We start from the raw sequence: 22,806 nt of genomic DNA, 5'->3' as shown, positions 1-22,806 counted from the left end.
CAGCCTCTTTCTCCTCTGCCTGTGTCTCTGCCTCTCTCCGTGTGCCTTTAATGAATAAGTAAATAAAATCTTTAATAAAAAACAGGTTACGGAAGAGTTGGTTATATGTCCCTCAGGTACCTGTGAAAATCTCATTATTTCCACTGCATAACTAATATTCTTGACTTGGATCAATTGCTATCATGAAGATACATCCAGCTTTTAATAAACTGCCACTGTACTCTCCTTAAAATGCAAATGTTGGGATCCCTGGGTTACCCAGTGGTTTAGTGTCGGCCTTTGACCCAGGGTGCGATCCTGGAGACCCGGGATCGAATCCCACATCGGGCTCCCGGTGCATGGAGCCTGCTTGTCCCTCTGCCAATGTCTCTGCCTCTCTCTCTCTCTCTGTGACTATCAGAAATAAATTTTTAAAAAAATTTTTAAATGCAAATGGAAAAACTATTTAAAATTCAGAGTGTTTCTCTGTCGTACTTTATTTATTTATTTATTTATTTTCTGTCGTACTTTAATGCAAGGAAAGGTGCCCTGGACACTTACTTCCTCGGGACTTCGATCACACTTACAGGTCAGCCACAAGCAGCATCTCCATGTGGACTTTCTTCATTAATTGTACATTATAATGTCCTTAATCTTCCATGTTAAAGTAGGTAGGAATGAAGTCCCCCTCATACCAGAGCCCTGCATGTCTGTGAGACAGCAGCCACCAAATCATCTTACATGTACACAAATGATAAAGCCTTGGGATGAGAGGATTTCAGAGTAAAATTAACATCTGCCATGCAAAAAATGTCAAATATGGTCAAAAGAAAACAGGAGACACACCAAAAATAATAATCTCTCTTCAGACAACCATCTCCTCTCCATCCTGACAGGGATATTAACAGATACAGAGGACCGCTGAATACCGGGTTTCAACAGCGGAGGTCCATATATATGTAACAATACATGAATACAGTACAGTACTATAAATGTGTTTTGTCTTCACCTTAAGATTTTCTATTCTCAAGCTAACATTATTATAAAAAATACCATATATAATACAGGAATACATACCAAAAACTGCGATGATTGACTGTTTATGTTCCAGGTGAGGCTTCTGAGGTCAACAACAGGTTATTTCCATGACAAAACAGGTGTGGTTTTCAATTTGGGGCTCTCAAAAGATACACACAGGTTTGCTTTTCTTTTCTTTTTTTTAAAAGATTTATTTATTTATTTATTCATAGAGATGCAGAGAGAGAGAGAGAGGCAGAGACACAGGCAGAGGGAGAAGCAGGCTCCATGCAGAGAGCCTGACATGGGACTCAATCCAGGGTCTCCAGGACACGCCCTGGGCTGCAGGCGTAGCTTAAACCACTGCCCCACCGGGGCTGACCCACACAGGTTTTCACTGTAAAGAGGTGGTGCCCCTAACACTTGCATTGTCCAAGGCTAAGATGTGAGTGATCTGTGTGTTTTAACTTTGGATTTTTCTCTATAATAAATACTTTGATTTCAGATCATGCCTGAAAAGGGATATTGACTTACTGCTTTCTTCTGTGAATTCTGATGTTATTTAGATTTCCTTTCCATCTCACAACTTACCAATTTTTTATATCCTTAATGTTTTTATCCTTTATAAAGATGTTTTTCTGAAGTATGTAGTAAAACCAAAGGTCTTGCATCAATTTTACATTTCTTTTTTTTTTTTTTTTAAGATTTTATTTATTTACTCATGAGAGATACACAGAGAGAGAGGTAGATGCACAGGCAGAGGGAGAAGCAGGCTCCATTCAGGGAGCCTGATGTGGGACTCGATCCCAGGACTCCAGGATCATGCCCTGGGCCGAAGGCAGGTGCTAAACTGCTCAGCCACCCAGGGATCCCATATTTCTATGGTTTCTGCCCAGTATGCTTTGTTATCTTACTGATGTTCAATAAGAGTGCAGTTCCAGGCATAGATGTGGACACTATTCTTAACAACTCTAAATTATTCCACAGGATGCATTACCTCATGTTGAATAGTTCTGGTTATGAATTAAATGCCTTGCACATTCTTTACATTTAAGGGCTTCCCCTCACTATGCACCCTCTGCTCCACTATGCACATCTCTCCACTATGTACCTCTCTGTTGACAAAGTTTGTAGTTTTGCATAAAGTTTTTGTCAAATTTTATTGTCAGCCATCCCCTCATTATGTCTTATGTTAGGTTGTTAGGCTTAGGGTGGTAGTTAAAGGCTTTGCCACATTTTAGACATTAGAGAGGTTTCTTCTGTTATAAAATCTCTGCTATTGAGTGCTGAACACAACCAAAATCTTTGCTCTAGTTGCTACATTTGGAAGTCCTTTCTCCAGCGAGGGTACAGGATATACAATGAGATTTGAGCTTTATTAGACATTCCCACCTTTATTACTTTTATACTGTTTCTCTGTATGGGCACCGGGGTGGCTCAGTTGGTTAAGCATCTTATATCAGCTAGGGTCATGATCCCGGGGTCCTGAAATCAAGCTCTGCCACCAGGCTCCCTACTCTGCAGGGAGTCTACTTCTTCCTCTCTGTCTATCCCCCCTCCCACCTGCTATACCTGCCTGTGCTCTCTATCTCAAGTAAATAACGTCTTTTTTAAAAACAAATACATCTGTAATTATGGAAGATAAAGTCCTCACTAAAGATCTTCCAAAGTTCAGAACACATGAATACTTGTACCAAGTATTATGTCTCAACTACTTTACAGTGATATTTGGATAAAGACCATCCTGTGTTTATCAAAATTAGAGACTTTGGAATAAGGAGGGATTACATGCTGGTGGGAGAACAATGAATCCACTGAAAAGGAGTTCTCAAATCAATCAAATTTAGAATTTTTATCTTAATTTTTAAGTGTTTGACTTTCAGAAATATTTCAGTGCATGATTTTTTTTTCTTTTTTTTTCAGTGCATGATTTATCCAACTTTATATTTCAAATGGTTTGAATGATTACTTTCACTAAAGGTAACTTCATTAATTTGGACTAGGTGACTTTCCAAAATTTCCAAATGTCCTCAGAAAATATGTAGGTTTAAAAGTGGATGTGGGTCCTTGCACTCAAATACATCATCCTGAAAATATAACTGAATTAAAGTGGGATTCTCCAAAAATTGTTTTATATCTCTGATCTCTTCTGGCAGTAAAGACTCCATTATGGGCAACTGTCCCAGTATGCTTATATCCATCATCACATCCCTCCTGTCCTCCATGACCCCATCAATCCCAGTCATTAAGTATAAAAACTTAGGACTACAGATTCCACATCCTCCCCTATCACTCTATGGAATGAATCTTCTTTGCCTGTCTTGGCCAACAACCCTGGGTGTTATGGAAAGACACAATTAAAAGATTGAATATTCATTTTTCTAAGATTTACTTATTTATTCAAGAATGACACAGAGAGAGAGGCAGAGACGCAGGCAGAGGGAGAAGCAGGCTCCATTCAGGGAGCAAAATGTGGGACTCGATCTCAGGACTCAGGATCATGCCCTGGGGTGAAGGCAGGCGCTCAACCGCTGGGCCACCCAGGCATCTCCACATCCCAACTAAAAGATTTATTTATTTATTTATTTTTCTTTTTTTTCCAACTAAAAGATTTAAAATATGACATCCCACTTAGCGAACACACATGCATATATGTTAAAATTCTAATGTGGAAACTTAATACCCAGTATAGCACTTCAGATGAATCTGGAGACATAGGAACCACCAGGATTTGCTCTTCCATGACAACAAAAATTGACCAAATTACTTTTTTCAGTGCTCCAGAAGCCAGTTAGGAAAACATAGCACCCCCAGGCAGGAACAGATGAAGAAGAGCCACATCAAAGAGACTAAGAAAGTTTGTGACACTTGCCCACAACAGCAGCAGCTCACCCACCCTGACACATGAAGGCCACCCTGTGAAAAAACTCGTACCTCTCCTCAGGAGAGAAAGAAACGAGTGACCTGTAGGTTCAGGGATATGGATTCTTGGCTGCTGCCTGAGGGACTTGTTTCTGTCACACATGACATGGAGGCAGAGGGAACGACAGCACCCTCTGGATGCATTGTGGTGGCTGCTCAGACAAACAAGAAAGTCTTGTTTCTTGTTCAAACAAGAAAGAGACTACAGAGGTGAAGCAGAGGAAGGAATCACGGTAGGCATCGGACTCTTAATTTCGGTTCAGATCATGGTCACGATCCTTCAGATGGTCTCTGAACTCTGTACTTGAAAACTGTCATCCTTGGGGCACCTGGATGGCTCAGTCGGTTCTGTGTCTGCTTTTAGCTCACATCCTGATCAGAGGGTCCTGGGATTGAGCCCAGGTCAGGCTCCCTGCTCAGCGCGGACTATGCTTCTCCCTTTCCCTCTGGTCCTCCCCTGTGCTATGCTCTCATTTGCTCTTTCTGTCTATCTCAAATGAATAGATAAAAAATCTTATGGAAAAATTAAAAGAAAAAGAAAATGGTCATGGTGTAACTAAATACACAAGTAAAACCAAAACCACAACTAACTAATGTAGTGGAAAGTCCCAGACAAAAGGAAGCACATTGTTATGGAATTACAAAGCCAGAATAAGACAAAATTTAGCCCGAGGAAAGCTACATTAAAATACATGCATTAAAATACAGGATCCCGGGGTGGCTCAGCAGTTTAGCGTCTGCTTTCAGGCCAGGGTGTAATCCTGGAGTCCTAGAATTCAGTCCACATCCCCACATGGGGCTCCCTGCCTGGAGCCTGCTTCTCCCTCTGCTTGTGTCTCTGCCTCTCTCTCCATCTCTCATGAAGAAATAAATAAATAAAATCTTTCAAAAAAAAAACCAAACAGATGCATTATTCTGTTTTTTTAAAAAATATTATATTTATTTATTCATGAGAGACACAGAGAGAGAGGCCGAGACACAGGCAGAGGGAGAAGCAGGCTTTATGCAGGGAGCCCGACGCGAGACTCGATCCCGGGTCCCAGGATCAGGCCCTGGGCTGAAGGTAGCGCTAAATCGCTGAGCCACCTGGGCTGCCCCAGATGCATTATTCTCAAGGAAACTTTCTATAAAACTAATTTTAAACTCTATCTCTGTATCATAAAAAATAGGCATGAATTATTGGCAGATTTTCACTGACCACAGTATTGTAAAGAATATTCATTAAAATCAATCATTAAAAGCTGTAAGTGAAAATCATATGAATAACCACTTAAAAAGGCATTATACAAATGTATTATTTTATTAATATATCCCTCCTTGAACAGAGAATTTAAGGCCACAACCCACTCCTTAAAACCAAGGAAATAAACAACATCTTCATTTCTAAATAAACACCAAGAAAGTTGCAAAATATGCTAAATCCACTATACATAAAATACATATTTGGAAAAATTCATATATACTCCAAGGAAAGTAGAAGAAAAATCCAATGACTAATTGTCACTGAAGTGAAATTACATTTATGAACAAAAGCTTTCTTTAAAATACAGGAATTATACGAATTATACCTCACTGCTTTTTTTCTTTTTTTAAGACTTTATCCATGTATTTGAGAGAGAATGAGAGAGAGAGAGCGCAGCTGGGGAAGGGCACAGGGAGAAGCAGACTCCCCACTGAGCAGGGATCCCATTGGGGGTAGGAGGGCTGAGCCCCAGGACTCCAAGATCATGACCTGAGACCAACTGACTGGCCACCCAGACAACGCTCTACCTCACATGCCATGTCATATAGAACTTTTGATCTAATAAATAACAGATGAATCTCATATATAACTAATAAGAAAGTGAAAACACACTTGACAAAATAAAAAGAAATTCCTGTCATACAAGATAAATTCATACAATGATGCAAGTATTAAGAAAGAAGGTAAAAATTGAGAATTTATTATAGGCTTCAAGTTCTAAGGTCTAAATGTTCTAGCTCCCTCATGGCATTAATTTAGGTAGAAATTCTAGGATACAAACAGATACGTTACATTATTTCACCACTGAGGAATGGAACACACTGCTATATCCTAATTTCAGTTCATACAAAGAAAAATTAACATCCAGAGTGAAATAAATGATTAGATTTTCTTATTTTAGGGAGGTGCTTTGTTATCTGATGAAATTACTGAGTGTCAATTTTGTACAATCAAGATTAAAGCCTCCATAACATTGGAATGCATAAGCCAGAAAACGTGGTACCTGTCTCCAGTGTTCCCAGGATTTCTGCACCAACCCCAGTATGCCCACCACTACCCCGACATGCTTCTCACGACGCAAAACAGAACTTACAAAGGGCTAAGGCTATGGATCCTGAGAAACAGGGAGACTTCCCCAGGACCCTCACAGCAATGGAGAACCTCTCAGATTATGGAGACCCTCCCACTCCCAGGGGAGTCTCCTGGCCCTCCCTGTGGAAGTGATGGACCATCAGTGGAGCTGAAGGAGAATCCTTAGAGAAGCTAAGAGCTTGATAATGTTGGATAGCACATGTCCCTCTGTGACAGGGAGAAAAATATAAACTAGGTTTCTCAAGAGTGTATCCATTCAAGGAGAACTACTCCCACCACAGTTTAAGGTCTCTCTTCCCCCCTTCACATGTGGACCGCACCTCTGTCATCTGCCTCATTCATTTCCACCTACCTGGATGGATGGTTACTCTCTTCTTTCTCATTACTCTCCAAGTCTCTGTCTTTTGCTCCAAAAAGGAGACCAGGTCTGGCTTTGACACAATGAGACCTGTTTATTAGAGAAAAGGGATGCGTATTGTTGGTGATGCTAACTTTCAATCCACCCTCATACTCAGTAGAGAAGAGAAAAAGACACTGTAGATTCAAGAAAATGATTTCCTGAAGGCTGTTGCCCAGCTGCCCCTTTAGAACACACAGGAGAGATGTCCAGTGTTCAGAATTGTCCTCCACAGCCAAGTACTAGACACAAGAATAAAAGGTGTAAGTTGGAGTTTAAGTTACGGGGTGTACTATTTTCTGCCACTCACTGTACAGAATTCCCACGCATCTACAGAAGTGATGATGTTACCTTGAGGAAGAGGAAATTAAAGCTGAAAGGAAGCAATTGAAGACTTTTGTCTACGTCTATAAAACACTACTTTTTCCCTTTACTGCCCAGATCCACATTCCAGTCATTCAAAGAGGAATCTTCCAAGACACAGACAGTCTTCAAAGGAAGGAAGGAAACCCTGAGTGTGGTATGGAAAATCTGGAAGGAGTGATCCTCACCCAAGAAGAGGAGGTGTCCGTAGTTCTCTAACATCACATCCCTGTAGAGTTTCCGCTGAGTGTGGTTCAGGCATGTCCACTCCTCCTGAGAGAATTCTATGGCCACATCCCTGAATGTCAGCAGTCGCTGCAATAAATACCAATTACCGAGTGGTCATAGGCAGAGTTCATTATGGCCCAAGTGATGAAGGAGGGAGTTAGTGTCATCAGCTAGACCCCAAGACCTGACCTTCAGGTGTTTACCAGCTTGTACCCTCCAACCTTGGTCCCACATTTACTAACCTCTCTTTCCACCACATCTTTTACTTGAGGCAAAACACCCCATGGGCAGAGTCTCCTGTGATGGAAATAGAAACTATCCACCAAAAGGAAAGGACTGATCTTGATGTGGGGAAAAAAGGCAGAAAGAAAGGTATATGAGGGATCCCTGGGTGGCGCAGCGGTTTGGCGCCTGCCTTTGGCCCAGGGCGCGATCCTGGAGACCCGGGATCGAATCCCACGTCGGGCTTCCGGTGCATGGAGCCTGCTTCTCCCTCTGCCTGTGTCTCTGCCTCTCTCTCTCTCTCACTGTGTGCCTATCATAAATAAATAAAAAAAATTAAAAAAAAAAAAAAAAAAGAAAGGTATATGACATTAAATGACCCTGTAAAACGCAGCCCATTGACAAATACTTGAGTCAGTTAGAGTATAAAGCTCCTGGAGGAAGTCCTCAACTTTCTCAAGGTGAATACCTTCCTAGAGGGAAAAACAACCTTAGTTTGACAGTAACGGGGCCATTGTATCCTGTTGAGTGTTTTTTAGCATATGAAAAGCCATTTGGAACTCCCTTACTCTGCACTTGCCCCAACAGCAGAATGTGTAATCAGTTGCTCCTCACAATCCCTGGGCAATTGGAGCCAGCAGGCAGCAGGCTGCTGCAGCAGCTGCAACTCTTTCTACTCATTGGTCCTGTCCTCATCTTTAATACAAACACGTTTTTGCACCAAAGACCTCAAGGTTCTGGACCTCAGCAACATTCCAGAACTACATCCCCCTGAGGAACAGCCTGGACCAGCCCAATTTGAGCTAAACCCCTGACTCACCCTCTACAGTTGAAACAAACAGTAACCTGTGGAGTAACCAAAATTGTCTCTTACCTCATTTATTACCAAAGTCTCCAGCAAGGAGGAGCACAAACCTCAGTTATATAACCCAAGTATGTGTAGAAATGCTGTCTTCAGATGCATGTGGGGTTTCTGCCCAGTTCTACAGACGATGACAAGGCCCCTCTTTCTAAATATCCAGCCTAACCCTAAACAACAGAAAACCTTTCCCCCTTGCTCTGTGAGTCTCTGCTTAGGAAATTATTCTCAGTGATCTGTGAGGCAGCAAATCAAGTTTCCTTTCTGTGACATCCACACACGGGTATAGTTTCTATCTGTAGTTCTATAATCTTTCAGGATTTTAAGACTGAAATATGTGAATTATGATTCTTGTGTGGTTGGTTTGTTTTTTGTTTTTTTTTTTATTTCAAAGAAGTAAATAGAAAGTAACTCTAGGGGTGCTAGGGTGGATAGGTGATTGAGCACCAGCCTTTTTCTCAGGTCCTGATCCCAGGGGGAGTCCAACATCAGGCTACCCATAGGCAGCCTGCTTCTCCCTCTCTCTATGTCTTTGCCTCTCTCTGAGGAATAAATATATAAAATAAAATTAAAAAAAAAAAAGGCTAACTATAACACTAAGTGTGGAGTAACATTGAAACCCACCAGATGGAGGTCCACTCCCAGAAGTAAATATCTCACTACAGGAAGGTGAGAGTCTTCCCTGTCCATTGGAAGCTAATGTGATGTGGGCCTGGAGCTAAGGATCAAAAAGGTATGTTGATCAATTTTTGTTGCAAAAAGCGGTTTCTGGGCAGCCCGGTGGCACAGCGGTTTAGCGCTGCCTGCGGCCCGGGGTGTGATCCTGGAGACCCTGGGTCGAGTCCCAGGTCAGGCTCTCTGTGTGACGCCTGCTTCTCCCTCTGCCAGTGTCTCTGCCTCTCTCTCTCTCTCTCTCTGTGACTATCATAAATAAATAAAAATTTTATTTAAAAATAATAAATGCATAAATAAATAAATAAATGTGATAGTTTCTGCACATCCTTCAGTAAACCTAAGATCTTTGGAAACATAAGAAGGAAAGTATGAATTTTATAGGGAGAAGTCTGGCAGAGAGGAGCAAGCCAAGGAAAGGAAGGTAACATTAGCTGTAGGAAACAAACTAGTAGCAGTGCCTAAAGAGATGGGGGAACAGAGGGCTAGCTGAGGACAAATGATGAGCCAGGGCCAGCACATTGACAAGTCCTGAAACAGGCAGAGGGACATTCCAATCCGGACTCAACTGTCTTGATGGTCACACTTTGCCTAGGGCAAAAGGCAATCTTAGCCTGACCCCTAGGAGCCTGTAAGTCTACTTTAACCTTTGAAAATTCTTTTAGAAATTTCCTTTATTTCTACACCCCCAAGGTAGGTGTTGGCAATCATCCCCCCAGCACATGACCCACAGTTATCCAGCAGAAGGGGCCATACTCAGGTTTTATTAGATGGTATACGTGGCCTTTTCCCAACAATTGCCAGCCCCTTCAAGGTCCTGGAAACCTTGCTTCCAAAATTCCTTACAGAGTATGCTATCCTCAAACCCCACCCAACTCCCAGGTAAATAATCAGCCACCCCTCACAGGCCCAGGTTGGGGACTCTTCCTGCCCGCAGGCCCTGTCCTTGTGCTTTAATAGAACCACCATTTAGCACAAAAGGACGTCTCAAGAATTCTTTCTTGGCTGTTGGCTCAGGACTTCACCTAACATAGGTGAAAACTTTATTAGTGAGATATAGGTGAAATATAGTTGAAAACTTCCCCAATGGGATCCCTGGGTGGCGCAGTGGTTTGGTGCCTGTCTTTGGCTCAGGGCACGATCCTGGAGACCCGGGATCGAATCCCACATCAGGCTCCCGGTGCATGGAGCCTGCTTCTCCCTCTGCTTGTGTCTCTGCCTCTCTCTCTCTCTGTGTGACTATCATAAATAAATAAAAAATAATTAAAAAAAAAAGAAAACTTCCCCAAAACTTCATCAAGAGGATTGTTGTTACTGATGTGTTTAAAATATTAATTGAGGGATCCCTGGGTGGCGCAGCGGTTTAGCGCCTGCCTTTGGCCCAGGGCGTGATCCTGGAGACCCGGGATCGAATCCCACGTCGGGCTCCAGGTGCATGGAGCCTGCTTCTCCCTCTGCCTGTGTCTCTGCCTCTCTCTCTCTCTCTCTCACTGTGTGCCTATCATAAATAAATAAATAAAATAAAAAATAAAAAAAATAAAAATAAAAAAATATTAATTGAATTACGAGAATACAGTGGATTTATACACATTTCGGTCACATATACTTTCACTGTCTTTTTTTTTATTGTCTTGTAATACCTAGTATGTATTTACATATTTTGAAAGATTATATGATTTATTCACGAGAGACAGAGAGGCAGAGACAGAGGCAGAGGGAGAATCTGGCTCCTCGAGGGGAGCCGGCGTGGGACTCGATCCTGGGACTCCGGGACCATGGCAGAGCCGGAGACAGACGCTCAACCACTGAGCCACCCAGGCGTCCCTACCTAATATATTTTTAAGAGGAGTATCTTTAAAAAAAAAAAAAGATTTTTATTTATTTATTCATGCGACACACACAGAGGCAGAGACACAGAGGAGAAGCAGGCTCCACGCAGGGAGCCGGATGTGCAACTCCAATCCAATCTGGGACTCCAGGATCACGCCCTGGGCTGAAGGCAAACACTAAACCGCTGAGCCACCCAGGCGTCCCTAAATACACTATCTTTTTCACATTCTAAACTGTAAGTCTCCTCTTTTTAAAGAGTATTCTGAGTTATCCTGGACCTTATATATCTATAGCATTTATTGGTGCATTTTCCTACTCCTGGCCCACACAGAGCTGATAAAGCATCCAGGTGGCCACTAAAGGGCAAGTGCTTTCCTCGGCTGCTATCCCAGGATCCCATCACCACCAAGAATGTTGGACTCAATGTCTTCTCTAGGGATCTGTCAGCAAGGGTACATTTTCAAAGCTTGCAGAACTGTAATTTAAAGTACAACTGTTGGGATGCCTGGGTGGCTCAGCGGTTGGATGTCTGCCTTCAGCTGAGGTCGTGATCCCGGGATCAAGTCCCACATCGGGCTCCCCACATGGAACCTGCTTCTCCCTCTACCTATTTCTCTGCCTTTCTCTCTGTGGCTCTCATGAAAGAATAAAAACAATCTTTATTTTATTTTAAGATTTTATTTATTTATTCATGAGAATACACAGAGAGAGAGAGAGCGCGAGCGAGAGAGATACGGAGACGCAGAGACACAGGCAGAGGGTGAAGCAGGCTCCATGCAGGGAGTCGTATGTGGGGCTCGATCCAAGGCCACCAGGAACACGCCCTGGGCGGAAGGCAAGTACTAAAGCGCTGAGCCACCCAGGCATCCCCCAAATACAATCTTCAAAAATAAAAAATAAATACAGTTTTGGTGGCTTATTGGAAGCCCCGTTGGAGAGAAGGGAAAGAAGGTGATGCGGGAGAAGTGTTCTAAGATCGAGCCTTGGGTATTAGATTTGAAAAGGTTTTTAACAATAAGTGAAACCACGAGGCAGAAATATCAGAGCTGGAGGAATCAACACTTGCAATCTCCAAATGCAGGGAATTTCGGGCCAAAAAGGCACTGCGGCCTCTAAGCTGGGACACAAGGCTTACCTGAGACCCCATCTCTGCTCCGTCCACCTCGGCCTCTAGCGAGCTCTCTCACAAGATCTCCGTGGAGGAGTCCCAGCTGCATCAGGAGAACACACCTTTAAAGGCAGCCAAGTCTCTCCACCTATAAACTGCTCCCCTGCAGGCAGGACTTTGAAATGCACAAAAAGCCCAACTTCCTAGTCCTTTGGGCCTGGAGCTGTTGAGAAGCTGTGAACTCCCAGCTGGAAATCAGGAACTGATTTTTCCTTCTCTGCTTCCAGGGCCCTCCCCTCCCCCAGATGCTCACAGATTCAGCTACAGCCTAGGCCCCGTGTGCTGTGGCCCTAACCCTCCTGACTCGGGTAGTGGAGACCATTACCCCTCCTAAGGCGAAGCCTGCTCTCAATTCTCAGAAATTAAAAGGAAGCCTTTCTACTTAACTGTGGCCTCACTTAGAATCACCCGGAGCACTGACTTAAAACAACGCTGTTGTTTCCACCATCAATTGACAGAATCCGAGGGGGAAGAACTTTTTTTTTTTGTTTTAGATTTTATTTACTTCTTCATGAGAGACACAGAGAGGCAGAGACGGGCAGAGGGAGAAGCAGGCTTCTCGCAGGGACCCCCATGTGGGACTCGATACTGGGACTCTGGGATCACGTCCTGAACCAAAGGCAGACAGACACCCAACTGCTGAGCCACCCAGGCGACCGGGGATGATCTATTTTGATACTCCAGGAAACATCTGGGGAGGTGACCGGCAAAGCACCGCAGCCCAGGCTGTGCGGTTACCAGATTTAAATCCTCGCCTTCTTCACTGATGAGAGTTTCTCAAGATTTACATCTTCTCCCTCTTCCTGCGACACAAAGGGAGATACTCTTAGGAAAGGACCTTTCCCTTACAAATGCAAATATCTCTTCCTTAAAGAACCATTGGGTGTCACACCTTTTCCTGTGTCTTCTGTTTCTTTTTCTTTTTCAAGATTTTATTTATTTATTTGAGAGAGAGAGAGAGAGAGAATGGAAATCAGAGCACAAGCAGGCAGAGAGGCAGAGGGTCAGAAGCAGGCTCCTCCTTTACCAGGGAGCCCAACCCGGGACTGAATCCCAGGACCCTGCTTCTCCCTCTGCCTGTGTCTCTGCCTTTCTCTCTCTCTCTCTCTCTGTCTCTCATGAGTAAATAAATAAATAAATTCTTCTTAAAAAATAAAAACTACCTATAATTTTTTCACCAAAAGATGGGTTTATTTTTTTTTAAGATTTTATTGATTTATCTCACACACACACACACACACACACACACAGAGGCAGAGACACAGGCCTAGAGAGAAGCAGGCTCCATGAAGGGAGGCCTGATGTTGGACTCGATCCTGGGCGTCCAGATTCTCGCTCTGGGCCCAAGGCAGGCACTCAGCCGCTGAGGCACCCAGGGATCCCCTTAAAAGGTGGGTTTATTCAGGAATACAGAGAATTGCAATTAGGAACATACAAGATGTGGCAAAACCATAGGCAAGTCCAGGGAACAAAAAGAGGAATTTTTTTGTTTGGTTTGAGGAGACAAGGCTTAAGTTGAGAAGTCTGTTACAGAATAAAAATTATTTCAGGTAAAATGATTTGAAGGACGGTGGGTTTTCACTGGTGAGGCTGTTGCCTGGGAAGGATAAGAAAAGCATCTCTGCCTTTGGTTGCAATACTAGGTATAAACCGCTCCCAAGGTCAAGCTTGTGTAAGGTCAAGATCTTCCCTTCCTGTTGGAACTGCCATTGACTATGAGTGATAGGGCTTAAGATCTCCCTCTGCTGAAAACCTCCTGACTCCATTTTAGTGAGGGTTCCAATTACTAACTTTCAATCAACATTTGATCAATATCTCAACATTTCCTTCACTCTCAGTATTGGGCAGCAAACATTCTCATCCTCAAATGATAATGTTAACCTTTTTTTAGATTCCATGTGATTTCATACCAAATTTTTTTTCTGTGTGTGCTTTATTTATGTCAATAAAATATCCTCCATTTAGTGTGGGCCAAGCCCAGACTGCTCCATGATGGACCACTTTGGCAGAAAGATGATTTTGACTGAAAAAGCAATCAAAATGGGGCAGATTCAGGAAATGTCGTTTTCACCCCCTTCACGGACTAAAAAGAATTTAGAGAGAGAACCTATCCCAGGCTGAAAGCTATCACCATATGTAACTACATTATTATATAAACTAAGTTTGAGAAACAGGGAGGAACATAGTTAGGCCTGTTTGAGAAAAGTTCTCTATGGCCTATTGTTTTTGAGTGGCCTAGATGATATTTGTTTATCAAATATTTCCTCGTTTTCTTCTTCCCTGTGAGTTGAATTTCTTCTTCCCTTGGAGTTCCCAGACTTCAACCTTCGTCTCAAAGACATATATCCATTACTTTGCCAGTCTTTGCAACACTCCGTTCTGTGGGGAGTATCCATATGTATGGTTTAAATTTGATTTTCCTGTTTATCTTATGCCAATTTGATTCTTAGTCAATAAAGAGAACTTCTTCAGATGTTCTGGTTTATGCTTTTGTATGTTTCTCCAATCAATATTTAGCTCCTATTTTATACAACCAATGTTAAGGAAGAAAAAGAAACAGAAAGGCGGTGCCCGGTATCTACATTCTCAGGGAAAATATGAAACACTTAGTACCAACTCTGAGTGTTATGAGAGTTCACTAAAGTATTATGAGGATTAACTCACATGTTCCTAAGGTCCCAGCAAAATATCATGTGTGTGCACAGAGTAAAAGCTCAATATATACTGCATTAATAGAATATCTATGTTATTTTCCAGATGTAGATTTTCTCAGACTCTAGCTATGCAGAGCACTCCTGGCTACATAAATCTAACTCACTCCCCTATGCTCTCCTGCTTAAGGATTGACTCATTGTAGCTTCTTGAGATTTCAACAGACCTCCGATGTGGGGGAAACAAGGAACCCGATGATTCCGGAAGATCAAGTTTGACCATACCAGAAAGTGGCCTTCCCTGATGCCAGCAGGTCTCCTTGAGATCATACCAAGAACGATTAAGCACTGCTTCCCCTGCATGTCAATGCTCACTACTCCTATGTTCCTTCCCCTGAAGGACTTCCTGCTTGGTCTGATTAATAGAGTGTCTTTGGACATAAATCCACCATGGTCTCCATCTGCCAACCTCCTGAACAAAGCAAATTTTCCCTTCCAACTGTGAAAATGAGTAATGGAATGCCTCACTAAAATGGAGTTGGCAAGGAGCTTTTCTGCCCTACTACAGGTAGTCAATTGCAAACCCAGCGGGAAGAGATGGGCTTGATCTGATATGGCCTTGATCTTACTTCTAGATACTACTCCTCTATTCCAACTGAAGGAAGAGACACTTATGTTTGAAAAATACTTTCCCTCCTCGTGGGCATTTGAACAGAAATGGACTGACTTAACCGGAAGTAATCACGAACTTCAATGGCCACAACTGCCTTCTTTGATCTTTCCAAAGGAACTTACTTTTTTTTTTTAATTTTATTTATTTCATCATGTGAGACAGGGAGAGACAGAGAGAGACAGAGAGGCAGAGACACAGGCAGAGGGAGAAGCAGGCTCCATGCAGGGAGCCCGGCATGGGACTTGATCCCGGGTCTCCAGGATCACACCCTGGGCCAAAGACGGCCCTAAACCGCTGAGGCACCCACGATGCCCCATCCAACGGAATTTTTATCAAAGATAAGGTGGACAACCATGGTTCTAAAATTGACAAAATTAAACGGGTTTCCTATTTTAATTGGTATTTTGAAGGTTTCAAACGCTATCAGGAATGTAATATCGCCTCATGACAACCTACACTTTTTCAAATAAATAAGGTAAGCAGATAATTACAAAAATGAAAAGGGGCTTCTGGGAACTCTTCTTCCTCTCCCCTACCTTCTTTGTCAACTGCCTCTAGGAAGCCACCTCATGCTCAGCCCCTACCTCTAGTGCAATCTTCCTTTCTTCTCTTCCCTCCTAATCTCCACTCTCATTCTATCCTTTAGTTACACCTCCCTTTTCCTTTGAAGCTCCCTCTGCTACCTCCTCCCCTGAATCTATTAAAAATCTGCCTTCCTTGAGTCTTTTGAGGACCTCAGTGGACCCAATGTCTCTTATTTTCCCTGGAGGAAGGCTGAACGTTGAGCTGAAGTTCCCTAAAGTTCCCTATAGTGACTGAGGATCCCAATAGATTTGCTCAAGAATGTAACATAGTTATTCAAACTTCCCAAAGTGGTTTGTCAGATTTATATCAATTGGTCTACATGCTTGTTGGTGAGGTTCAGGTCAAACACTGGATGAAACTAGCCCAATGGGAACATCATGAACAGAATCCAAAGCAACAAAACCTGTAACTTTTGGCAAGATGCTACAAAACTTGCTAGAGGCCCCACCAATCAATTATGATGGGTTTTCCCAATCCTGTGGATTGGAACAAAATTCAGACTTGTACACAGAAGACCAGTTATTCCCTTCATGATGATTATGATCAAGTTCAATTGTCTTTAAAGAAATTTCTAGCCTTTATAAGTTGAATCTACTTGTGTAGCTTTTAACTTTCTATTTATTTTTTAATTTTTAAAAAGTTTTTATTTATATGTTTGAGAGAAAGAGACAGAGAGAGAAAGAGAGCGAGCACAGGCAGGGGGAGGGGCAGAGAGAGAGAAGGACAAGCAGACTCCCTGCTGAGCAGGGAGCCCAAGGGAGGGTTCAATCCAAGGACGCTGGGATCATGACCTGAGCCAAAGTCAGATGCTTAACTGACTGAGCCCCCCAGGTGCCCCTTAACTCTATGTTTGTTAGTGGAGTGATCCAGGATCTTTCCCTTTTAATTAAAAGCATCAAGATGAAAGGGGACATCATGTCCACTTCAGATTTAATTAATTAAACAAACCAGATTGCTCACACCCTGGAGAAGTCATCTAGAGGAAAGACCACTAAAATTTTTCATTATTCAACTCCAGGAAATGAATGCCCCTAAACAAAAATGGAAGCCTTGCTTCTGCAATTCCTTCAAGAAACCAGGACATTGGGATCCCTGGGTGGCTCAGCAGTTTGGCGCCTGCCTTTGGCCCAGGGCGCGATCCTGGAGTCCAGGATCGAGTCCCACGTCGGGCTCCTGGCATGGAGCCTGCTTCTCCCTCCTCCTGTGTCTGCACCTCTCTGTCTCTCTCTATGTCTATCATCCATAAATAAATAAATCTTTAAGAAAAAGAGAAAACAAAAAGGAAACCAGGACATTGGAGAAGAACAGTATTACATATTTAAGAGCTTTAAAAAAAAAAAAAAAAAAGAGCTTTAGGCACCTTCAGCTCTTTAGCCAACTTTTTCAATGTCCTCCTGATTCTCAGTGGCAGGGCTCCAAGGAACTCTAGGGGCTTTTCCCAACCCTCCCTCTCAATTGGCTTTGTGAAACTACTCTCCACGTTGCGAATAAATCTGTCTCTGTTCTTATTGACACCTGAGCTACACCTGTCAGTGCTCAATCGCACTGCTATCAAGCAGCCCCTGCCTCAGAATACTAAAACAGTTAAAATATTATGGCTCATAACAAATCTCCCTGGGTGCCTGTCTGAACCCACTTCCTGTGTCTAGACCCTTTGAGCATTAGACAGTCTTTTCTCCTTAGTTCATCTGCCCCAAATATTTATTTACCGGCCTGAGATTTCTTTAAAAAATGTCATAGTAGAATTTCTTCCTCCCAAAAGAGGACATGATTCTAAAATCTCACAGTAGTAACCACAACTGGGAACTAGGGTAAATAAATGACACTTTAATATTTTCCTATGCTCTGTCTCTGATAGCAATTATAGTTGAGGTGAGGGGTAGCAATCACTTCTATTGGATCAACTACCATCCTCATTTTTTAAAAAAGATTTTGTTTATTCATTAATGAGAGACGCACAAATACAGGCAGAGACATAGGCAGAGGGAGAGGCAGGCTCCCTGAGGAGTCTGAGGTGGGATTTGATCCCAGGACCCCCGGATCATGACCTGGGCCGAAGGCAGATGCTCAACCACTGAGCCACCTGGGTGCCCACTATCATCCTCTTTTTTTAAAAAAACTATTTATTCATGAGAGACACAGAAAGAGAGAGAGTCGGAGACATAGACAGAGGGAGAAGGAGGCTCCTCGCAGGGAGCTCAATGTGGGACTTGATCTCAGATCCTGGGATCATGCCCTGAGCCAAAAGCAGATGCTCAACCACTGAGCCACCCAGGAGTCCCCACTACCATCCTTTTTATGAGGAAAATGTTCAACCGATATTGGCCCAATCCACAGTGCCCCTCCCATCAAGATTCAAATAGATCCTCTAAAGACCTGTCTAGAATTAATCAATACCCTACACCTAAAGCAGCCCTTCAGGGCATCAAGCACATAACAGGATTACAAGGCTCAGGGCCTCCTTCTGTCCTAAGTCACTTCCTATAACATCCCTATTTTACCTGTGAGAAAACCCAAAGTCTGAGGATGGAGGTTTTCCCAGTATTTCTGAGAAACAAATAACATTGTTTTCTGTCTGCATCCGGTTGTTCCTAACCCTCATGTACTAGTGACATCCATTCCCATTGAAAGCAAATTTTTCACTGAAACTCATCTATGCAGTTCATTTCTTTCCTTTTTTTTTTTTTTTTTTTTTGAAGATTTTCTTTATTCATTCATGAGAGACACAGAGAGACAGAGAGAGAGGCAGAGACACAGGCAGAGGGAGAAGCAGGCATTATACGGAGAGCCTGACCTGCGACTTGATCCAGGGTCTCCAGGATCACGCCCTGGGCTGCAGGTGGCGCCAACCACTGCGCCACGGGGGCTGCCCTATGCAGTTCATTTCTAAGTATTCCAGTTGATAAGGGTAGCCAGTTTCTTTTTGCCTTCACTTCGGAGGAATGGCAATACACCTGGTCAATAATGCCTCCAGGTTACATGGTAGGTCCTTCCTGTTTGTCACAAATCTTAAAGGCTAATAAGAATGACATAAAGTTTTCTGCAAGCTCTTCTTTGTTATGATGTGTAGTTGATTTGGTTCTTTGCTCGCTTCTCAAGCTACTTTACATGCAGACATTATCTATCCCTTAAAACTTTTGCCCGAAGTAGACTTAAAGTCTACTCCCCCCCAAATACCCTACAGGTTGCTCACACTTAGCTTAGATATTTAAGGTACCTGCTCTCAGAACAGGGACTAGATTTGGATTTGGCAGACTTCAAGGCATCCTGAATTTCCCCAAACTTAAAACTAAGCAGCAACTTTGAGGATTTCTTGGACTTTGCTAGTTATTGTCAAAGTTGGATTTCAAACTTCTCTTTCAGGTCTCAGTCTGTATATGTTTACATAAAAAGAAAAGAAAAAAAAAAAAAAAAAGACTAACCTAACCCTATTATTTAGAAAGGAGAGGAAGACATAGCCTTTGAGACTGTAAAATAAAATAAAATAAAATAAAATAAAATAAAATAAAATAAAATAAAATAAAATAAAATAAAATAAAAAAGTCTAAAAGAGTCCCTACCTTCAGATATCCTAATTATCAACTTTCCTTTTTCTTCTTTGCATAAGGGGGAAGGAAATGACCTTGGAGTGCTCACTCAGAAACATAGGGACAAAAATATTGCCCACAGGCAATTATAGCCATCAACTGGACCATGTGGCTTGGTGATATCCCCCTGGCCTCAGAGCCATTTCTGCTACTGTCTTTTAGGTAAGGCCACTGAAGAAATAGTCACACGGTCCCGTTGAACAACCTACACTGCTCCCAAACAGCAGAGAATAAACTCTTGTATCCAAGTGACAGGTCTAAAGAAAGCATCAGGGTACCTTGGTGGCTCAGATGGCTACGTGTCTGCTTTCAGACTCACGTCCTGATCCCAGGGTCCTAGGATAAAGACCCTCAACCTGCTCCCTGCTCGGTGGGGAGTCTGCTTCTCCCTCTCCATCTGCTACTCCCCCTGCTCATGTTCTGTCTTTCTCTGTTGCAAATTTATACATAAAATCTGAAAAAGAGAAGAGGAAGAAAGAGAGGAAGAAGGGAAAAACCAAACCCTGACTGGACCTGCACACCATCTGGGGATCTGAGGGTAAAGGTTTCCCTGAATTGAAGCAGACAATATCTGGAGACACAGATTTCCCTGGATGGACAGGCACATCATTTTCTCACTGGGGCTTCTTCTAACTCTATTGTGGATAGAAAGTGCCCTCAACATATACTTCCCAATGTCTTGCAGGAGGCAGAAACCTCTTTTATTTATGACCTTTTTGGAAAAAGCCTCATTATGATTCGGTGCACATTTCTGAATGTTAATAAGGTGCAGATTTCGCCAAGTTTCTCTCTTAATGAGCTACCAACCCACTCTGTATTTTTGCTGTTGTTGTTAAAGATTTTATTTATTTATTCATGAGAGACACACAGAGAGAGAGAGGCAGAAGGATAAGCGGGTTCCCATGGGGAACTAGACGTGGGATTCGATCCCAGGATCCCGGGATCAGGCCTGGGCCTAAAGCAGATGCTCAACCTCTGAGCCACCCAGGCATCCCATATTTTTTTTTCAAGATTTTGTTTATTTACCCATGAGAGACACAGGAAGAGAGGCAGAGACACAGGCCGAGGGAGGAGAAGCAGGCTCCATGCAAGCAGTCCCATGTGGGACTCAATCTCTGGACAGGGATCATGCCCTGGGCTAAAGGCAGGCGCTCAACCTCTGAGCCACCCAGACAGCCCTCAACTCTGGATTTGATTTGATTTGGTTAATTTTTATCTCTTTAAAGATTGCATTTATTAATTCAAGAGAGACACAGGGAGAGAGGCAGAGACGTAGGCAGAGGCAGAAGCAGGCTCCCCCCTGGGAGCCAGATGTGGGACTCGATCCCAGCACCCCGGGATCACGACCTGAGCCAAAGGCAGACGCTCAATCACTGAGCCACTCAGGTGTCCCACCAACTCTGGATTTTAATCCAAGAGCATGGTTTCTGAATTCAAAACTTTTAAGAGTATCAGGGATAACACATGTGGTTCTAAACAGCTTTTCTGAGATAACACTACTCTTTTAAATTATCTTTGAAGTTTTGCTATTTCTACCAAAGAGTTCATTTATTCATGGTTCGTGTTTATACATGGTTTTATGTTCACAAATATGCTATGTTATGTCATTCAGTGCCCTCATATAGTATTACACCAGTTTACCTCACAGCCGTTGTAAGAGGTGACTTCCAGGTGGCATGGAGAGAAACAATTCTTTCCGAAGTCCAGATAAGTACCAACAAATATTTTCAGTTGGCTACTATCAGAGCCAGGGTCCTGGTTTAGAACAAATACACAGTTGAATTGTCATTTACTTTTGATTTGTACTTGTTGTCTATCAATCTTTCGCAGAAAATATTTGTCCAATGAGGGGATGCTGGCTCAACACTCACAATCTTGAGAAGATACAAAATCAGATACGAAGTACCTGAGAGTTTTTCCCTTGTGACCCCCCCTGTCACTCAAATGTGCCTTACGTTCTTTCCAACTCCTATGTACTTTCCCTCTGACATGAGACATGACAACCAGGAAAGGTCCCTCCTGGCACTGAGAGACAAAACCACTAAAGATAAAGAACCTGACTGAAAGCATCAGTGATGCTTTTAAGGAAAGATCCTGATTAAAAAGGGAATGTTGGGGGGATCCCTGTGTGGCTCAGCGTTTTAGCACCTGCCTTCAGTCCAGGGTGTGATCCTGGAGTCCTGGGATCGAGTGCCGCATCGGGCTCCCTGCATGGGGCCTGCTTCTCCATCTGCTTGGGTCTCTGTCTCTCTGTCTCTGTCTCTCGTTCTCTCTCTCTGTCATGAATAAATAAATAAAATCTTAAAAAAAAAAGGGAAATGTCAAACTTGGTAATGAGAAACCTCATTAAAATGGAGCTGGGAGGTTTTGGCAGCATGAGCTCTGATCCTCCCACTTGAAGTTAATTGTAGACTCATCAGTAAGAGATGGACTTGAAACTCCTGACTGGATCAGTCAGTGGAGAATGTGACTCTTGATCTTGCGGGTGTAAGTTTGAGGTCCATGTTGGGTGTAGAGTTTACTTAAAATAAAAAGTTGAGAAAAAAAGACATAGATTTGGGTTTACATGGGCTAAACCTTGGATCTGGATATTGCTCTTCGACCCCAGCCCAAAGGAGCCCCTTTTCTCATCATCCTGGGCAAGAGATCCAGCAATGAGAAGCAATCACATTGTAAATTCCCAGGTTACTTCAAAGGACTTTAAGTTCATCACAACCTTCCCTACATACTCTTTCTATTATTTTATTTTATTTTATTTTATTTTATTTTATTTTATTTTATTTTAATTTAATTTTATTTTTTTTAAAGATTTTATTTATTCATGATAGTCACACAGAGAGAGACAGAGAGGCAGAGGCACAGGCAGAGAGAGAAGCAGGCTCCATGCACCGGGAGCCCGACGTGGGATTCGATCCCGGGTCTCCAGGATCGTGCCCTGTGCCAAAGGCAGGCGCCAAACCGCTGCGCCACCCAGGGATCCCCTATTATTTTATTTTTAAAAAATTGTACCTCACCGTGCCTGGATGGCTCCGTAGGTTGAGTAGTCTGCCTTTGGCTCTGGTCATGACCTCAGGGTCCAGGGATTGGGTTCCCTGCTCGGCAGGGAGTCTGCTTCTTCCTCTCCCTCTGTCTCTTACTCTATCTCAAATAAATAAATAAATTTAAAAATTTTGTGCCTCTTCTTTTTCTTATAGGCATGCCTATGATTTTGCAGCTGCTTTTTGTCCCAGCTCAGGATATTTTCCTTTGCTTTTGAATAAACTCGTCTTTTGGTTGTAAAATAAGTGGCAGTGTCTATTTTTAAGGTCACCAATACCA

General features: G+C 42.8%; 2 protein-coding genes across 2 annotated transcripts in view; one reads left to right on the top strand and one right to left on the bottom strand.

Annotated features, from left to right (window-relative positions):
* LOC144280351 (uncharacterized) overlaps positions 1-22,806 on the top strand; it is a 236,571-nt gene that overhangs the window by 151,148 nt on the left and 62,617 nt on the right. The gene's annotated exons all lie outside the window — the stretch shown is intronic.
* Positions 1-22,806, bottom strand: part of LOC144295795 (zinc finger protein 679-like) — a 28,100-nt gene that overhangs the window by 3,923 nt on the left and 1,371 nt on the right. The window contains exons 2-4 of the mRNA XM_077868335.1: positions 7,484-7,628; positions 7,202-7,328; positions 6,606-6,701 (exon numbers count right to left, since the gene is read on the bottom strand). Coding sequence (XP_077724461.1) covers positions 6,606-6,701; positions 7,202-7,328; positions 7,484-7,628 — 368 coding nt within the window. The remainder of the gene's footprint in view (positions 1-6,605; positions 6,702-7,201; positions 7,329-7,483; positions 7,629-22,806) is intronic.

Source organism: Canis aureus, chromosome 1 (genome assembly GCF_053574225.1).
Source record: "Canis aureus isolate CA01 chromosome 1, VMU_Caureus_v.1.0, whole genome shotgun sequence".
NCBI classification, from domain to species: domain Eukaryota; kingdom Metazoa; phylum Chordata; class Mammalia; order Carnivora; family Canidae; genus Canis; species Canis aureus.
The sequence above is the reverse complement of the archived record's forward strand: the minus strand, read 5'-3'. Positions and strand labels throughout refer to the sequence as shown.